This window comes from Neomonachus schauinslandi, chromosome 8, assembly GCF_002201575.2.
Source record: "Neomonachus schauinslandi chromosome 8, ASM220157v2, whole genome shotgun sequence".
In the NCBI taxonomy this organism is placed as follows: Eukaryota; Metazoa; Chordata; class Mammalia; order Carnivora; family Phocidae; genus Neomonachus; species Neomonachus schauinslandi.
Window position 1 is genome coordinate 19,424,917 of NC_058410.1, and position 17,985 is coordinate 19,442,901.

Below are 17,985 nucleotides of genomic sequence, written 5' to 3' on the forward strand. Positions count from 1 at the left end.
TTTCTCAAACTATGTATGGTGATGGATGTTAACCAGACTTAACCGTGATGATCATTTCTGTGGTGATACAAATATCAAATCAGTGTGCTGTACACCTGAGCTAATATAACACTATATGTAAATTATATCTCAGTTAAAAAAAGAAGTCAATGTACTAATTACAGAAAGAACCTCTAGGGGAGCATAGGGAGTTGAGATAGTATAATCTACAAGTAGGTACTGGAATTAGATTTGAGCAGTGGTAGTCCAAGCTTAAAAATCTGTAAGTCCGTTTTGGAAAAGAAGCTAAGTTTACCCTGTAAATGTCAAGAGACCAGAAACAGGCTTCATAAATGAGAAAGCGGCCAGAGTTACTCATGAGCTCCTAGTTTTGAACTAAGGCTCTCCCTATAGTTCATGGCCTAACAGACAATGTGCCACTTCCCTGTGATTCTATGAGGAAATAGGCTGGCTAAGAGGGAAAAAATGGGAACGCGGGTGGCCTCTACCACAATGGGTGTGGTATCAGGAATAGCACTTCCCACATAGGGGAAAAGCCTTCAACCTCCCAATGCTAAAACGTGGGTGGGGGGCAGGGTAATATAAAAATACACTTACTAATCAGAAAAGATTCTGTTTTTATATTGGAACAGTGTGCCGGAGATGCTGGCACGTTGGTCCCTCAATCATTTAGTAACTGAATTGTGGATAGGTCCCAGGGTTTTCGGAGAGGTCAGACAGAGTTCAAAAGGAGAGAGATGGTCCTCAGAAACCTCAAAACAGCAGCTATTTGCCAACTGACAAGGAAGGCTTTCAATATTGTAACAACCGTCCTGTCCTTTTCAGTAGTGTATCACAACTGATGTCACAATGGGTAGGGAGTGACTCATTCTGGAAAACCTATCCAAACCACATGGCAAAGAACAGTTTAAAATATCTACAAAATACGAACTAAAAAACTAACGTTAAAAAGGAAAAAAACAAATTTAAAATTACAAAGGACAGTCAGTAAATAAATTAAAAAAAGAAAAGAAAAGAATGCAGCAAACTTAAAAGGTTTTTAAATGTTTAGAAATACTGAAAAGATAAAGGAGGGAAAGTTCCCCCTTGCAACAAGTACGGAAAGATATTAAGCAAACAAACAAAGACAAGATCAATAGGAACAAAGAGATATTGATTGGAAAATTTTAGCAATGACAACTTCAGCTGTTGAAAGAATAGACTAAATAAAGCCAAAGAAAGGAGAGGACTAGTGATTTAGAAGGTAGAATTTTTATTTTTTTTAAATTTTTTTTTAAAGATTTTCATTTATTTATTGAGAGAGAGAGAATGATAGAGAGAGAGCATGAGAAGGAGGAGGGTCAGAGGGAGAAGCAGACTCCCTGCCGAGCAGGGACCCCGATGCGGGACTTGATCCCAGGACTCCAGGATCACGACCTGAGCTGAAGGCAGTCGCTTAACCAACTGAGCCACCCAGGCGCCCCAAGAAGTTAAGTCTGTTGGAAACAGACTCTTAACTACAGAGAGCGAAGTGATGGTTACCAAAGGGGAGGTAGGTGGGTAGGGGGATGGGCTAAATAGGTGATGGGGTTGAAGGAGTGCACTTGTGATGAGCACAGGGTGCTGTACAGAAGTGTGGAATCACTATACTGTACACCTGAAACTAATATTACACTGTATGTTAATTGAAGGGGATTCAAATAAAAGCTTAAAAAATAAAGTATTTGTATAGATAAAGAGATAGAAAATGTGAACTAAGCAAATGGATAGATTGAAAAACTCCAGTGTATGCCTAAAAGAAGGCCCAGACAGATAATACAGTTAAAATGGGGGTGGGGAGAAATATCTGGAAATATAACTGCTGAAAAATGTTCAGAATTGATGGAAGATATGTCTTCAGAGGGAAGAAAGTACATCAAGCAATAGCAAAGGATAAATGGGAGGTCAGGGGGTGGAAATCTGCATCTAGATATATCAACTAAAACTGCAGAAAATTATGAAAATTAAAATCTATACACTGAAAGAAATGACAAATTACTTAAATATAAAAACAACCAAATTGACAGCAATAACAGTCATGGTAAAGGAAGGAAGTGATACCATCAAAGCTGAGGTAAAATAACTGTTGATCTTGAAATTAAGATCCAATTAAACTCTTATTTAAAAGTGAGGTAGACGGGGCGCCTGGGTGGCTCAGTCGTTAAGCGTCTGCCTTGGGCTCAGGTCATGATCCCAGGGTCCTGGGATCGAGCCCCGTATCCGGCTCCCTGCTTGGCGGGAAGCCTGCTTCTCCCTCCCCCACTCCCCCTGCTGTGTTCCCTCTTTCGCTGTGTCTCTCTCTGTCAAATAAATAAATAAAATCTTTAAAAAAGTAAAAATAAATAAAAATAAAAGTGAGGTGGAAACATTTATCTTAAATTACATAAAAACATTAAAATTGTGAGTTTACCATAATAGATTCCTATAAAAATATTGACTGAAGGATTTATCTCAGGAAAAAAGGAAATGAACTCAGATTTGAAAGTGTGGACTACAAATAGCAATGGTAAACAAATGAATCAATACAACATTTTGGTAAAATTCTAAAAAGTACTTCCTACTAACAAATAATGATAACAATAACTTTGTGTTTTTAAAAGCTATCAAAAATAAATGAGATGGGAGAGGGAGTTCTGATGGACACTAGTGTGCCTGTTTTTTCTTTAGGAATAATGCTGAGTAGCTGTAAACTATATAGGAAAGTATTTGAAGATAAATGTGTTTTAAAAAAACAAGGATTGTCTTAGTCAGTTTGGGCTGCTATAATACCATATACATAATACCACGGACTGTGTGGCTTATGAACAACAGAAATTTATTCCTCACAGTTCTGGAAGCCAGAAGTCTGACATCAAGGTGCCAGGATGGTCAAGTTCTAATGAGAGACTTCCTCTGGGTTGCAGATGGCCAAGTCCTCATTGTGTCCTCACATAGTGGAAAGAGAGCTAGAGAGCTCTCTGTCCTCTTCTTTAAAAAAAAGAAAAAAAGATCTATTTATTTATTTGAGAGAGAGAGAGTGCATGAGTGGCAGGATGGGCAAAGCGACTCCCCACTGAACACGGAGCCCCACACGGGCCTTGATCCCACAACCCATGAGATCATGACCTGAGACAAAATCAAGAGTCAGATACTTAACTAAGTGAGCCACCCAGTTGCCCCTCTCTCTGTCCTCTTCTTAAAAGGACACTAATCCCACTCATGAGAGCATCACACTCACAGACCTCATTACCTCTCAAATACCCCATGTCCAACACCATTACGTTTGGATTAGAGTTTCAATATACAAATTTTAGGGTAAACATTCAGTCCATTGCAAAGACACTTCAAGAAATAAAACATAAAACTTCCAAACTGAGAAAGAACAGAAAGAGTGGACTTGACATTAGGGCACAACTCAGTGTAAACTCTGCCTTAGGTAGACAGGACATTGAGAATGCAGAATTCTTTTAGTGAAGATCAAATCAACGAATCTGTCTGGAGACTAAGACATTTTAGAAAAATACTGTTTCAGAATGAAAAGGAATCGCAATCAACCAACAGTTCACTTTTTTTTAACTAACATTTATTGAACACCTGCTCTGTGACCAGCACTGTGCTAGATGATAGGGTTACAGACTCATAAATACATGTCTCTGCTCTTGAGTTTATTTTGGAATTCAAACAGGTAAACAGATGATGTCAATATAATGTAGTATATGCAGAGATGGAAGCATTCACAGATGACATTGTGCCCAGTGTAAGGCAATTAGGAAAACTTCCTGCGATAAATAGCATGAGTTGTTTTGAAGGATAACGAGAAATTTTCCAGGTTGTAAAAGCAGAAAGGGCATCAGTAAGAAAAGAGAATAGCATAAGAGACAGTACAGAGGAAAGAAACAGCAGAATGGGTGCAGAGAACTATGAGCTTTTCAGCACTGCAGGAGCAAATACTATAAAGCAGTGGGGGAAATTGGGCTGGAAAAAAATACAAGGTAAGCAGGGAGGCAGCTCCCCACTGAGGGCCTTGCTGATGAGCTCGGCCCTTATTTTCTAGATAGTGTTGATTTTGCCCATTGTACAAAGATGAACATTTTATTCTTAGCTATATATTAAGTAACGTTTACCCATAATGGGCCATCGATTTAAAATAGGAAGCTTAGGGAACACTCAAGTTTCAATACAACTCAAAAATGAACACAAAGATAATAATTATGAAAATGTGACTTAAAATAATCCTCATCACATCTGTAAGTTACATTTTTTTAATTAAAAGTCTTATAACAAAACGTCTCTACTACATCAAAAACCAATATTTAAGAAGATAATATATACTGGCAATTACATATAACTTGGGATTTCACTTTTAGGTAAAGAATTGTATCCATATTTGCAATATATTATTTGTGGATATATATTTGTAAATACTGCTTCAAACCCTCCCATCTTAATATTTAGAAATAAAATGTAAGATTTAGGTAATAAACCTAAGAGATGCCATGTTCATTTCAGTTGCAATAACAGGGACTGAATTTATCCTCCCACCTAAGGCAACCAAAAACCTGAGCAAAACACATGAAACTGGTTTTCAGACAGACATCAAGTGATGAAAGATGGTGATTTTGAAAAGATAGGAGCCAAATGAGGTGAGCCTTATAACTGCCTCAGCTTACGGTTGTGAGAGAGTTTGGGGCTGCAGTGCAGGGAGAGGTCATCCAGGCATATCTCAGCAAATTCCTTGACTAGAGGAGCAGGAGGTGAGAGTCTGGGGGAGACCATAGCAGCTAGAGTTTGCAGGACAGAAACCAGAACAAAGAGCTTCCCAGAAAACTACTGAGATCTTCAGAGGGTTACCCATTCCATATATATATTTTTTAAGATATTTATTTATTTATTTGACAGAGAAAGAGGGAACACAAGCAGAGGGAGTGGGAGAGGGAGAAGCAGGCTTCCCCCCTGAGCAGGGAGCCCGATGCGGGGCTTGATCTCAGGACCCTGGGATCATGACCTGAGCTGAAGGCAGACACTTAACGACTGAGCCACCCAGGCGCCCCTCCATATATATTTTAGTATGAGTTTTTCCATTTCTGCAAAAAACAAAATCATTGATATTTTAATAGGAATTGCATTTAATCTGTAGATTGCTTTGAGTAGTAATGACACTAAAATGTCATTAAGTCTTTCAGTCTATGAACATGGGATGTGTTGCTATTTTTTTATGCCTTTAATTTCTTTTAGCAATGTTGTGTAGTTTTCATTGTACAAGTCTTTCACCTCCTTGGTTAGGTTAGTTCCTAAGTATTTTATTCTTCTTGGTGCTATTTTAAATATTGCTTTTGTCATTTTCTTTTCAGATTATTCATTGTTCATGTATAGAAATGCAACAGATTTTCATGTGTGAAATCTGTGAAAACAGATTTTTGTGAACTTTGTATCCTGCTACTTTGATGAATTTATTTATTCTAAAAGGTTTTTTGTGGCATCTTTAGCATTTTCTACATGTAAGATCATACCATCTGCAAACAGAATTCTACTTTCTCCTTTACAATTTGGATTATTTTCTTTTCTTGCCTACTTGCTCTGGCTAGAACTTCTAGTCCTATGTTGAACAGAAATGGTTAAGGTGAGCACCCTTGTCTTGTTCCTTATCTTAGAAGAAATGCTTTTAGCCTTTCATCATTGAGTACGATATCCTCCATGGGCTTTTCATATATGGTTTTATTATGTTGAGGGACTTTCCTTCTGTTCTTAGTTTGTTGAGTGTTTTTATCATGAAAGGGCAATGAATTTTGTCAAATGCTTTTTCCTAATTAATGGAGATAATTGTGTGGGTTTTATCTTTATTCTGTTTATATGGTATATCATATTGATTTTTTTCATGTGTTAAACCATCCTTGCATTCCAAGAAAAAACCCCACTTGGCTGTGGTGTATATTCTTTTCACTACATCACTGAATTCTGTTTGCAACAATATGTTGTGTTAAGAAAAAAAAACACCCTAGTAGCTGGAGAAAAAAAAAAAGACACATATTACATGCAGAGGAACAAAGTAAAAGGAAAAACAGCAAATTTCTTTTAAAAACAATGTAAGTGAATGGGGAATATCTTTTAAAAAATTAAAAGGAAAAAAATCTGTCAAGCTAGAATTCTACACCTAGCAAAAATATTTCTAAAAAGTGAAAGTGAGATAAACACTTTTTTCCTGACATAAAGAGCTGAAAGCATTCATCAGCAGATAATCCTTAGCACAATAAAAAAATAAAAGAAGGCCTTTAAGCAAAAGAAAAAAAATGATACCAGATGGAAAATCAATAAGGCTGCAGAAGATACAGTATATAGAGCACTATCCAATATAGAACAATATCCATTAAAATTGACCTAATTGACATTTATAGAACATTTCATCACAACAGGATGCACATTCTTTTCAAGAACACACATTATATTTATGGAGATAGACTACAATCTAAGACACAGAATGTCTCAACAAATTTAAAAGAATTCAAATTATAAAAAGTAATCATCCCTAACCAATGGAATTACACTAGAAATCACTAAGAAAAAAATCTGGAAAATTCTAAGATATTTAGAATTTAAACAAAACACTTATGATTAACCAATATGTTAAAGAAGAAATAAAAAAATAAGTTAGAAAGTATTTGAACTGAATAAAAATGAAGAAAACATTAAAATTTACAGAATGCGGGCACCTGGGTGGCTCAGTCGGTTAAGCAACTGCCTTCGGCTCAGGTCATGATCCTGCTCGGCGGGGAGTCTGCTTCTCCCTCTGACCCTCCCCCTCTCATGTGCTCTCTCTCATTCTCTCTCTCTCTCAAATAAATAAAATCTTTAAAAAAAAAAATTACAGAATGCTACTAAAGCAGTACATAAGGGAGAAATGATAGCACAAAATCCCTATATTAGGAAAGAGTCAAAGTCCCAATATATTCAGTTTCTACATTAAACTGGTAAAATCTAAAGTAAATAGAACAAGGAAATTAAGATTAGATCAGATCAACAGAAATAGAAAATGGAAAAATGATAGAGAAAAATCAATGAATCCAAAATCCAGTTCTTTGAGATCATCAAAATTAATCAAACTCTGGTCAGATTGATCAGGAATATAAGATGGAAGACACAAACTACCAATAACAGAAGTCAAAGTGGGGACATCACTACTGATTCTAGACATTAAAAGGAGAATAAAGAAATATTACAAACAACTCTAAGTCCATATATGCAATAACTTAGATGAAATGGAACAATTCCTTGAAGGATATAAACTAAGAATAACTCACTAAAGAATTGACAGGTTGGATTAGAGATACTGAATATCCCTGTGTCTATTAAAGAAAGTAAATTTATCATTAAAAATTTCCCTACAAAGAAAAGTCCAGGTCCAAACAGCTTCACTGGTGAAGTGTCCAGGTCCAAATGGCTTCACTGGTAAAGTCTACTAAATATTCAAGGAAGAAATAATACCAATTCTACACTACCTGCTAGCAACAACATGGAAGAATATGAAAATAAAATAAATATAATGAATGAAAAAAACCATACAAAGAGTATGCATGATTCCATTTATATAAAACTCTAGGAAAATGAAAACTGATCTATAGTGACAGAACACAAAAGAGGGGTTGCCTGGAGACTGGCATGAGGAAGGGACAGAAGGTAGGGATCACCAAGAAATCACAGAAACCTTTTTGAATGGTAAATCTGTTCATTGTCTTAATCATGTTGATGTTTTCATGTGTGTAGATGTACTTCAGAACTTATCAACACATATCCTTCAAATACATGGAATTTACTGTATGTAGAATTACATCAATAAACCTTTTTAGGGGTGCCTGGCTGGCTCAGTTGGTTAAGTGTCTGCCTTTGGCTCAGGTCATGATCCCAGGGTACTGGGATCGAGCCCCATGTCAGGCTCCCTGCTCAGTGAGGAGTCTGTTTCTCCCTCTTTCTCTGCCCCTCCCCCCACTTGTGCTCTTTCCCTCTCTCTCCGAAATAAATAAATAAATAAATTTTTTTAAATTAAAAAAAATAAACCTGTTTTTAAAAAAGAAAGAAAAAGAGGGGTGCCTGGATGGCTCAGTGCATTAAGCATCCAACTCTTGATCTCAGCTCAGGTCTGTGATCTCAGAAATAAAAAGAAAACAAGCCTGGGGATTATAAAAGGCAAATTAAGGAAATTCCAAACAACATACTATGATAGCAATATTATCTGTTCCTAGAGTCATAATACATAGTAAAATTAAATCCACATTGTATGGTATATTTGATTACTGAGTTATGTGCAATAAAATATATTTTGTCTACATATTTTGTCTTTCATGTATACCTATTCCTGGTAAATTAAATACCCTGAATAATTTGGAATTGGGAAGAAGTCAAAACTATCTTTATATATAATGAAAGTAGTCCATAATTGTATTAAAATGTATTTTATAATCCAATTATTAATAAAACATGAATAAATAATTTTTTAAAACTTAAAAACACATTAATCACATACCTTGCAAAGATGACAAAATGATTTTTTAAAAATTCTTAAATCAATTAAGAAGATTAAATAACACAATAGAAAATGTCTAAGAGTTGAAACCTTCAAAGAAAACTTTAGCTGGTACAAAGTCATTAGAGACTTTTAAGCAAAAAAAAAGAAAAAGAAAATCAGAAGCTGATTTACATATACACAGTTCTATATGTGCTTTAATTAGATTATTTTCACTGTGGGGATTAAAACTTCAATACAATGAGGGTCTGGAATTTTTTTTTTTTTTTTAAGATTTATTTATTTATTTGAGAGAGCGAGAATGAGAGAGAGTACATGAGAGGGGGGAGGGTCAGAGGGAGAAGCAGACTCCCTGCCAAGCAGGGAGCCCGATGCGGGACTCGATCCCGGGACTCCAGGATCATGACCTGAGCCGAAGGCAGTTGCTTAACCAACTGAGCCACCCAGGCGCCCGAGGGTTTGGAATTTTGCCATTGTTTTTCTTCAAGCATGCTGTTCAGAGTAAAGACATGATTTTATTCATAGTGGGAGGCAGTTTATTTGTCCACTATGCAATCAGCATGCGTTCTTAAGTAGTGTCAGCTAATACCCCGAAGGAATTAGAATATGAACAGAATTACACAATTGACTTAATTTGGGTTGGGGCATTCTGAGCCATACTCTTCAGAAACCTCACATATGTAAGGAAATAAATTGCGATCTTAAAAAATTCTCAATTAAAAATAGTTAAAGCCAGGTTGTCATGCTGACCTTTTATTCCCTTGGTTTTATTAAAATTAAATAATTGGACACTTAATTTTAAAAGTTCACCATTTATCTTTTTTTTTCAATACATTGTGCTTGAGTAAATACAAAGATCAGTAAGACTCGGTTTCAGTTCTCAAATAACTTAAAATTAGTGAGAATCAATACACACAGTATGAAAACTGCAAAGGCAAAAGTGAAAGGGCTTAAAAAAGTTAAAAACCATGTGCTTTATCAGCACAGAAGAGAGGGAAAATGGTTTCCAACTTAGCAAATCGATGATGGCTGCAAGGAAAAGCAGGTCTTAATATATTCATAGAATGGCAGGGTAGGCTGAAAGCAATTATAAGCAGAGAAAAGAGGATGGGGAAAGGCACAGAGGTAGAAAAGTGGAAGAATGTCCATTGTATGTTAGTGTTGGGTTGGTAACAGAGAATAGGAGGGAGTCAGAGTGGGCTATGGCCCTGCCAACTAGCTCACGTGCTTTCTCTCGCTCTCTCTCTCTTTTCCTTCCTCCCTTCCTTCTTTCTTTCTTTTGTAAAGCAGGAACATCCTACTAGTGGAATAGTGTGTTGAGAAGATTACTAACTGTACTGCATATAAAGAAGATCGGAAAGAGACTGAAGGAAGAAAGCAAGGAAGTTGGAATGCTTTCTCAGTGCTTCTATCTGGAGTTATTAAAAGGCCCAAACTAGAAAACGACAGGGAAGAAAAGGAAGGGTGAGCCAGGCTAGAGAAGCAATTTGAAGGTAAAATCAAAAGAACATAGAGACCAACTGGATGCGATGGGCGGACAGGGGAAAGTCAAGCATGACTGAACTTCGGAGTGTAAGTGAGGATGGTAGTAAGATTCTTTAAAATGAACCACACGGGAAATACGTACATTTGGGAGAAAAAAATGACCTCCATTTTGGACATATTTAACTTGGAGCAGTAGAGCACCTCCAAGTGGATTTGTCCACTTGAACTTGAGCTCAATTACATGATAAGGACCCCAGATGCTAATTTAGTCCACTTTAATCAGCAATGACTGTTTTAGATGATCAAAAGGGAGATAAGAGTGTCAATGAGAGAAGTGAGTAAGACCACTGCAGAATGACTTAGGCAGGCCATGATTAATGATCAAGGCAGGGGAAGGCCAGGGAGAAAAGAGATGTCTGGGAAAGGGCAAGAGAGGTGAGATTCAGCCGGAGAGCCACATGCTTCCCTGTGAGGCCGCTGAACTCTCTGGAGAGACAGGAGGAGCTGGGAGAGCAGAAGGAGAGGCCTCTGATTCCGCTTCTCCGGCCCCAAGTTAAAGTACCCAGGGCACCAGGACCTTACGCTTCTGCCATTTCCCAGGATCTGACACCTTCCAGCAGCAAAGCTGATATTTATAAAGAGCAAGCACAAAACATGTTTGTTTAGTTTTTTTTTTACTGCAACTCCAGCTAGTTTCCTCATGACCTCATTCTTTGTCGATGGTGCAAACCAGTCCTTAAGTCCTCCTGGACTTTGACCCAGAGTGAAGCAAACATGGGGCTGATTCATTCATTATAATAGTACGTAGAAAGGGCCCTGTTGGCCGTGTGTGCAGTACAGCCTTCACCTTTGACCTTGACTTTACCTGCTTACACTCTCACTGTGTTTCTGGCTCATACCTGGGACCAAAGCAAGCAAAACAACTCAAGAGTTCCCGCTTCCCCTCCTTTTGCCTCCGGATCTACAAGGTTTTATGAGCTGGAGACTTTCTCACTAATTTATAACTAACCTCGATAGGTTTCCTCCCCTCAGATTCAGTAGGTAGCTCCTCCAAATACCCTCCTAAGCAGTTGCGCTCAGAAACAAATGCTGCAGAGAGTCTGAAGATGAAGAGAACAGAGAGGCTCTGGGCTGACCTGGCCTCTGAGAGTCTCCAACGGAGGCTGTGGATGGCAGCCACGACCCCGAAGAAATGAGCATGGAAAAGGCACGCTGATTTTTTTAAGAACTACAACCAGAGTAATATATGTAAGTCTGATATTCATCCTATCAGAAGGATGGCATAAAAATAATTACAAAATACTTGGACCACCTCATTTGTTTTGACACCAGCAAAAACAAAAAACAAACAAAAAACCCCCATTCAAAATAGAAGTATGTTTGCTTTAAACACGTGGCATGTGTGAATGCAGCCCTACGAATTAGCAGAGTTGCAGCCCCGAACTTGGAATTAATTAGCCTGGACCTATCCTGAAAAGGAATGTTAACACAATTTCAAAGCACCTACTTGGACACTTCTTAGGACAACATATGGGTACCTTTGTTGAGGGTGATAGTGATATTTCTATCCAATCTTTCACATTACACAGAACATATCAAATTATACAACTCATACTGAAGACTTATTTTTAATGTCTTAGATACACTTTTTTAGTCATTTTATCTCACACCAAGTAGTATAATCAGTTTATAGATTATGTAATCCTTTGAATTAAATAACCTGTGACCTGGAAATGTCAAAGAAATATTAAAGTCAATTAAAATATTTTTAAATCATCACCTTTGATAAATGCAGTATTAGTTTGCACATCTCGAAGCATTAGCCACAGTGCTACTAGTTTCAAAGTACACATCTGATTATGTTTTTAGGGAACAATGAAATACAAATTCCATGAGTTTATAAACTTAAATCTTTTTAAGGTAACTTCTACTTCTCTAATAATGTTACTAAGTCAACTTTAGAGGGAACCATTTCTTCTCCAAAACTAAACAAACTAAAAATTGGGTGATCTTAAAAAAAAAAAAAAATAGATTTCACTGCCAGAGATGATTCTTTAAACCATACCAAATCTTAATAAATTCTTAAATGCTCAGATTAGGTTTATTTTAAAGAGAGAGCCAGTGGCACACCCCAGGACGAATGCGGAACTTCCATCTTCATTAAGCAGAAATTTGGGGCTGAGATTTTATATTTAAAGATATGCAACAGACATTTACATAATGCCCTGGGGTGCGCCAAGGGTTACCCTGTGTTCGGGGGTATGACCGACAGGCCCTCTTCCCTCTGGGCTCTCGAAGCCTCACTCTGGTTCTGACCCAGAAGGCTTTATGACCAAGCCATCAGAAATTTGTCATATAATTTTATTTACACTTTTCTCTTGGCTTTCCAGACAGGGTGGCATCATTACCTGGACATTACAACAAATATTACCACTGCAACTGAAGATCAGAAATTTGGCTTTTGTGGTCTTTGACCACAAAATTGCCTTACAGATCAGCTCTGCACCCATCTTTAAAAATGTCCCTCACTGGGGCAACTGGGTGGCTCAGTCGGTTAAGCGTCTCCCTTCGGCTCAGGTCATGATCTCAGGGTCCTGGGATCGAGCCCCACATCGGGCTCCCTGCTCAGCGGGGAGTCTGCTTCTCTCTCTCCCTCTGCCCCTTCCCCTGTTCATGCTCTCTCTCTCTCAAATAAATAAAATCTTAAAAAAAAATAAAAACAACAAAAATATCCCTCACTAGTAGCTGGAGGGGAGGTGGGTGGGGGAAAGGGATAACTGGGTGATGGGTACTAAGGAGGGCACCTGATGTCAGGAGCCCTGGGTGTTATATGCAACTGATGAATCACTAAATTCTACCTCTGAAACTAATTTAAAAAAATGTCCCTCACTATCATCGAGAGTTCCCCTTTAACAATGTCCCTTACTGTCATCAAGAGCTCCCCAAATCAGGTATTCCCCATTACCTCAGAACACCACTCATTTCTTGCTACTATGATTCTTAATCCATCATAAAGTCCATGCAGACAATTGTTGAATTATTCTTCATAAATCACCATTTTAATATAGAAACACATCTCTGTTTTCCCTTACAGTTCAAATCCCTTAATAAAGTTTAAATCCCTGAATCTGTCCCTCTCATTCTGCTGCATATTCATTTTAGATGCTTTGGGGACCAGTCCATTCAGACACAGACTCTACACCAGCCATCTGGTTGGCTTTCTATGCCGTACACAGCCCCATAGCCTGCCCTGACCATCTCACTAACCTGTGCCTTCTGAATTGGGGATTAGCTGGTCGAGGAGTGAGGACAGACCAGCTCTGGTTGGAAGTGATCTTTCTCTCCTCTCCCTCATAGAGCCAACACTATAGGACTCTCATGATGTCTCTCATCTAATCCCATGCCAACATCTGGCTCCTTCAATTATTTCCAAAAAGTACTCCCTGACCAATGTGGCATCATCATGTACTTCCTAGTTACTTCTGTGTGAATCTTAGGGGATGTTTTTCCTCCCAAATCACATATCCCTGGAGAGAAGGTACCATGTTTCACAATTCCTTGTCCTCTCAGACCTACCAGTGACTTGGGCATGAGAAATACTCATTGAACAGTTGAGAAATGGACATAAAGAATAAGCTTTCCTCTAAGGAAGCTTCTGTCACAGGAGCTAACCTTTTAAATTTGTTAATTGACCTTAGTCGCTGGGGTCCAGAGAGGTCATCCGGGGAAATCACAAAACTCAGTGTGAAACCTGCTGTCTCTCTTAGCTTTGCCTTCCTGTGTGGAGCTGTGAGGACAGGACATGGTGCCATAGGGCACCTTCCGACTCTCTTATGGGGAATTTCTTCCCTGATCTCTGAAGGTGGAAGAACATATTATCTACCAACCACTGTGGCATGTTTTCATTTAATCTGCTCTCCCTCTTGAACCTCTGATAACCAAGAACCCACTTAATTTAATCCTCAGTAAGATATATATTCTTCTATTTTATGTTGCTTTTATAACACTGATCACAATTCGGCTTTTGAAATAGTCCTGTTTTCAAATTTTCATATGGACTGATATGTTGTTCTTTTTTGAGAAGTCTACAAAATATTTAGATGTGCGTTTCAGTCAGTAAGGTTAGATTATTGAGCATTATGAAATACATTTCATTCTCTTCTGGAAAGAGGGTTAATGATATTTCATCATCATTAAGAATCTAGAAGGTTGCATAATTCTTGTTAGTTTAACAGATTATCTATTTGTTTGAGCTTGGTTTGAATGTGCTATTGGAACTGAAACAAAATTTTGTTTATTATAAACACCAAATTGTGTCTCTATCTCAAACTGCCCATTAAAGTTCCAAATAGTTTGGTGTTTAAAAGTATAAGCTTTAACACTTCTAATAACTACTAATACTTAAAAGGCATACTTTCTTTTCTTTCTTTTAAGTTAGCCATGATCTACACAAAGGCTTATATTTAGTACTTCCAAGAAAATCAAAGTTTTGACTTAGTGTCACTATAAATCCTTCTAATAGCATCTAACTAATGAAAGTATCTTTGACTCGCCTATTAGTTTTCAAATTGATTAAGTTAGACTGGTTTATAATTTCTAATTATCACTAGATATTTGATAATGAAAGTTAAAATTTGTGACAGTTGTTATGACAATTATTGTTCCTGAAAATAGAATTTTAAAAAGATAACTTCTACTGGAAAAATGACTTAAATTGAAGTGTTAAATACTTAACTGTAACAAAATTCCCTCACCCACTGTGGACACAGTGAAGTTCTTTTAAAAATCTGATGAAGTCATGCAAGTTTAGAGCTGGAGGGAAAAATAAAGCAGAAAAGGGAGGACAGAGGGTGTTGGGTCTTTAATTAGGTGGTTCTTCATTTAAAGAAGAAAAACACTGAAAGTCAGAATAGAAAAATGACATGTCCAATATCACAAAAAATAAGTGCCAGAATGAACCCTATAAAAGAGATTCCATCCTTCCTGAGACAGGAAAATAGACAAATGATAACAGGTGAATCTAAAGACTGACAACTCAGTTACCTGGCATAACTTTTCTTGGTGATTCAAAGTCATGTTGATGTGTGAATTTGGTCAGAGCTGGACATAGATGACTCTGCTTTCTCAGTTGTAACATCTCAGTTTTTGTACTTTGCCATCAGCAGATCAGATTAGAAAGGGAAGGAGAACCAGGCTTTAATCCAATTCAGAAGAAATGGAAACCAAGCTAGGTCACTAAACTATGAGCTCACTTAATCAACAAGTGGAAATGCTCAGTAATGGCCACCACTCTAGGCAAGAGCCAGACATGGTATTTGTCCCCATTAGGACACATAATTTGAGGGAATAAAAGAGATATGCTGGAGATTGCTATTTTCAAGGCTCTGAAGACCCTTTCTCTCATTTCCATATCTAGGACCATGTTAGAGTTGGTTGCATTTATTGGATGTGTAACCATAAGTTACAGTAAAATGATATAGAAAAGCTTACTGTAAATGTCCCCAGCCTATTTCAAGTGACAATTACACTGAAGGCTTGATAGACTTTGATCCCTAGGCCCCATGCTGGGTGACACCTTATCTTTTGATGATGACTTAGCCTGGTACCTATGATTAAATTTTCAGTAAAAATTTTGGAGGGAGACTTGATTTATAATAAACTTCACATTTTATCATATAATGCTAAAGCAAAATCTAATGGTTTGATGTTTAATGCTCAATAGTTTCTAGCAAAGCCTAGATATTGTATAACTATTTGCTTTTACTCTTCTATTTTCATAAGTAGACACATACAGTTTTATTGATATAATTTCAACTCAAATATTTTCTGGAAGAAATGAACATGTTGGAAATAACATTATCATCTCAAAAAGAAATGCGAAGTACTTATGAGGAAAGAGTTACAATCTTACCAGCAAGCACCTTGTCTCTCTCATGTGACGCAACCATCACTGGCCCAGGCCATGAACTGTAATTTATGGTATCTGGTTTGGTCAGTTTTTTTTTTTTTTTTCCCATGAGAGTTAACAATCTCATCTCTTTCAGGATATAAACTCTTTAAAGTCAAAGATTTTCCCCAAAGCTCCTTAAGAGTTGTGAGTCTTCAACGTGCATTAATTATAACCATCATTGACTAAGGTTTTTTTTTTTTTTTAAATATTCAAAAATTCTGTTGCAACCCTGTTATAAACTCTTATTTAATTACTGTCATTCATTCATTAAATAAGCATTTTTGAGTGTCTGCTATGTACAATCCAAGAATCACTTGATTCAATAGTGTATAAAATAAAAAAGAAGAAGTTCTGTCCTTATGGAACTTACATTCTATCAGGAAGATATATAAATAAATATGATTTTTAAAAAGTAAAATATATAGTATGTTAAATGAATAAAAATTTCAAGAAAAATAAAGCAGCAAAAGAAAATAGGGAGGGATTTTTTTGGCTTTCCCAAGAAAATAGGGGTTGTGATTTTAAACCAGTTGGCCAAAGAAGCTGACACAAGAAAATGACATTTAGGTACACACTTAAAGGAGGTGAGGGAGAAAACCATATAAAAATCTGGGGGGAAGAACTTTCCAGCAGTGGAAATAGCAAGTGCAAAGGCTCTGAGGTAGGAACAACACAGGGGTGTTCCAGGGAGTGGAGAGGAGACTACTATGTGAACAAGGGAGTGGTAAAGTTAGAAGAGTAATAGGGGTCTGATCCTATAGGGCCTTGTAAGACTTGGACCTAGAAGAATGGAAATCATTAGTAAATGCAGAAATGACCAGACTTACAAGATCTTGTTAAAATCACTTATGTATGTAATATAGTGCCTGGAATTTAAGTTAATAAAATGAATGGATTATCTGCTAGGTAGCTGGAAGCCTGCTTATGAACAAAAGCAGAACTGGAAACTAGAGAATCAGGAACATGGGGGTGCGTGTAGGAAAGGAGTTACATCAGTAACATGAACTATATATTTATATAGTTTTAACTTTTTAAAATTATTTTACTTCGGATGTCATCTGATAAAAGTTCTTTAGTTGTTGGACGAGGCCGATAGAAACTAGGGACTCGCCATTAAGCATTGAGGTCAAAGTTCTTTCTGTCTCTCTAGTCTGTGTCTGTCTCTCTCTGTCATTATTGGGGCCAGGAAGATGTGACCCTAACTGGACATCCTTTGAGCTATGCCTCTTTCGTCAGGCAGCTGCACCCCAGGACGTGCCTGGATGGGCTATGAAGGAGGGGAGGGGCGGGAAGAGTGGGAGTTTCACGAGGGAAACCAGAAGAAGTGCAGCTGGGCACCTGAGGCAGGGAAACCAGGGGCTCTGGGAAGGGGGCGGATGGAGGCAGGCATGGGGAAGGAACGGGAACAAGGATCTCCCAAAAAAGAGAAGCTGCGAGGAGGCCAGTCCCACTCCCGCCCTGGCAGAGCTCGCTGCCGGGAAGAAGCCCCATGTCCAGTGGTAAGGCCAAGGGTTAGGCCAGGGGTGGGACAGGCAGGCAGAGGTCCCTTACTCTTTAGATTTATCCGATCCGTGCGCCGAGTTGATACGATGCACCTCTTTCTTTTTGGTTTGTTTGGAGGCCATGGTAGAGGCGGCCCCGGGCCCCGGGCCCCAGGCCCCAAGTGTGGACAGAGCCGTGAGCGAGGAGCTGGCTCCGGGACGCGCTCCGCGACGCTGTTGTCAAGGAGACGGCGGCCGAAGGGCCGCAGCCGAGGGGCGGGTCCCCCGCGGCTCTAGCGCCGCGGCTCTGGGGGCGACGACTGGGGACGCCCGAGCGGCGAGCTCGGGTCTCCACATCCAGGTGGTCTAGGGGTTGGGTGTCGGGAGGAATCCCGGGGGCCCGGCAGCTCTGATAAACTGCAGCTCTATCAGGTCCACTCTACCTGGCTTTGCTCTTCAGTTATTTGAAGACGGCTTATGATGCGATGTCGCCTCTCCCCAGGTCTTCTCTCTGCTGAACCAGTTCTTTCAGTTGTAACTAAGGAGGCAATATGGAC

General features: G+C 38.3%; 1 protein-coding gene across 1 annotated transcript in view; it reads right to left on the reverse strand.

Moving 5' to 3' along the window:
- ADGB (androglobin) overlaps positions 1-17,572 on the reverse strand; it is a 156,978-nt gene extending 139,406 nt beyond the window's left edge. The window contains 1 exon segment of the mRNA XM_021693470.1: positions 17,499-17,572. Coding sequence (XP_021549145.1) covers positions 17,499-17,572 — 74 coding nt within the window.
- Positions 17,573-17,985: the final 413 nt, after the last annotated feature.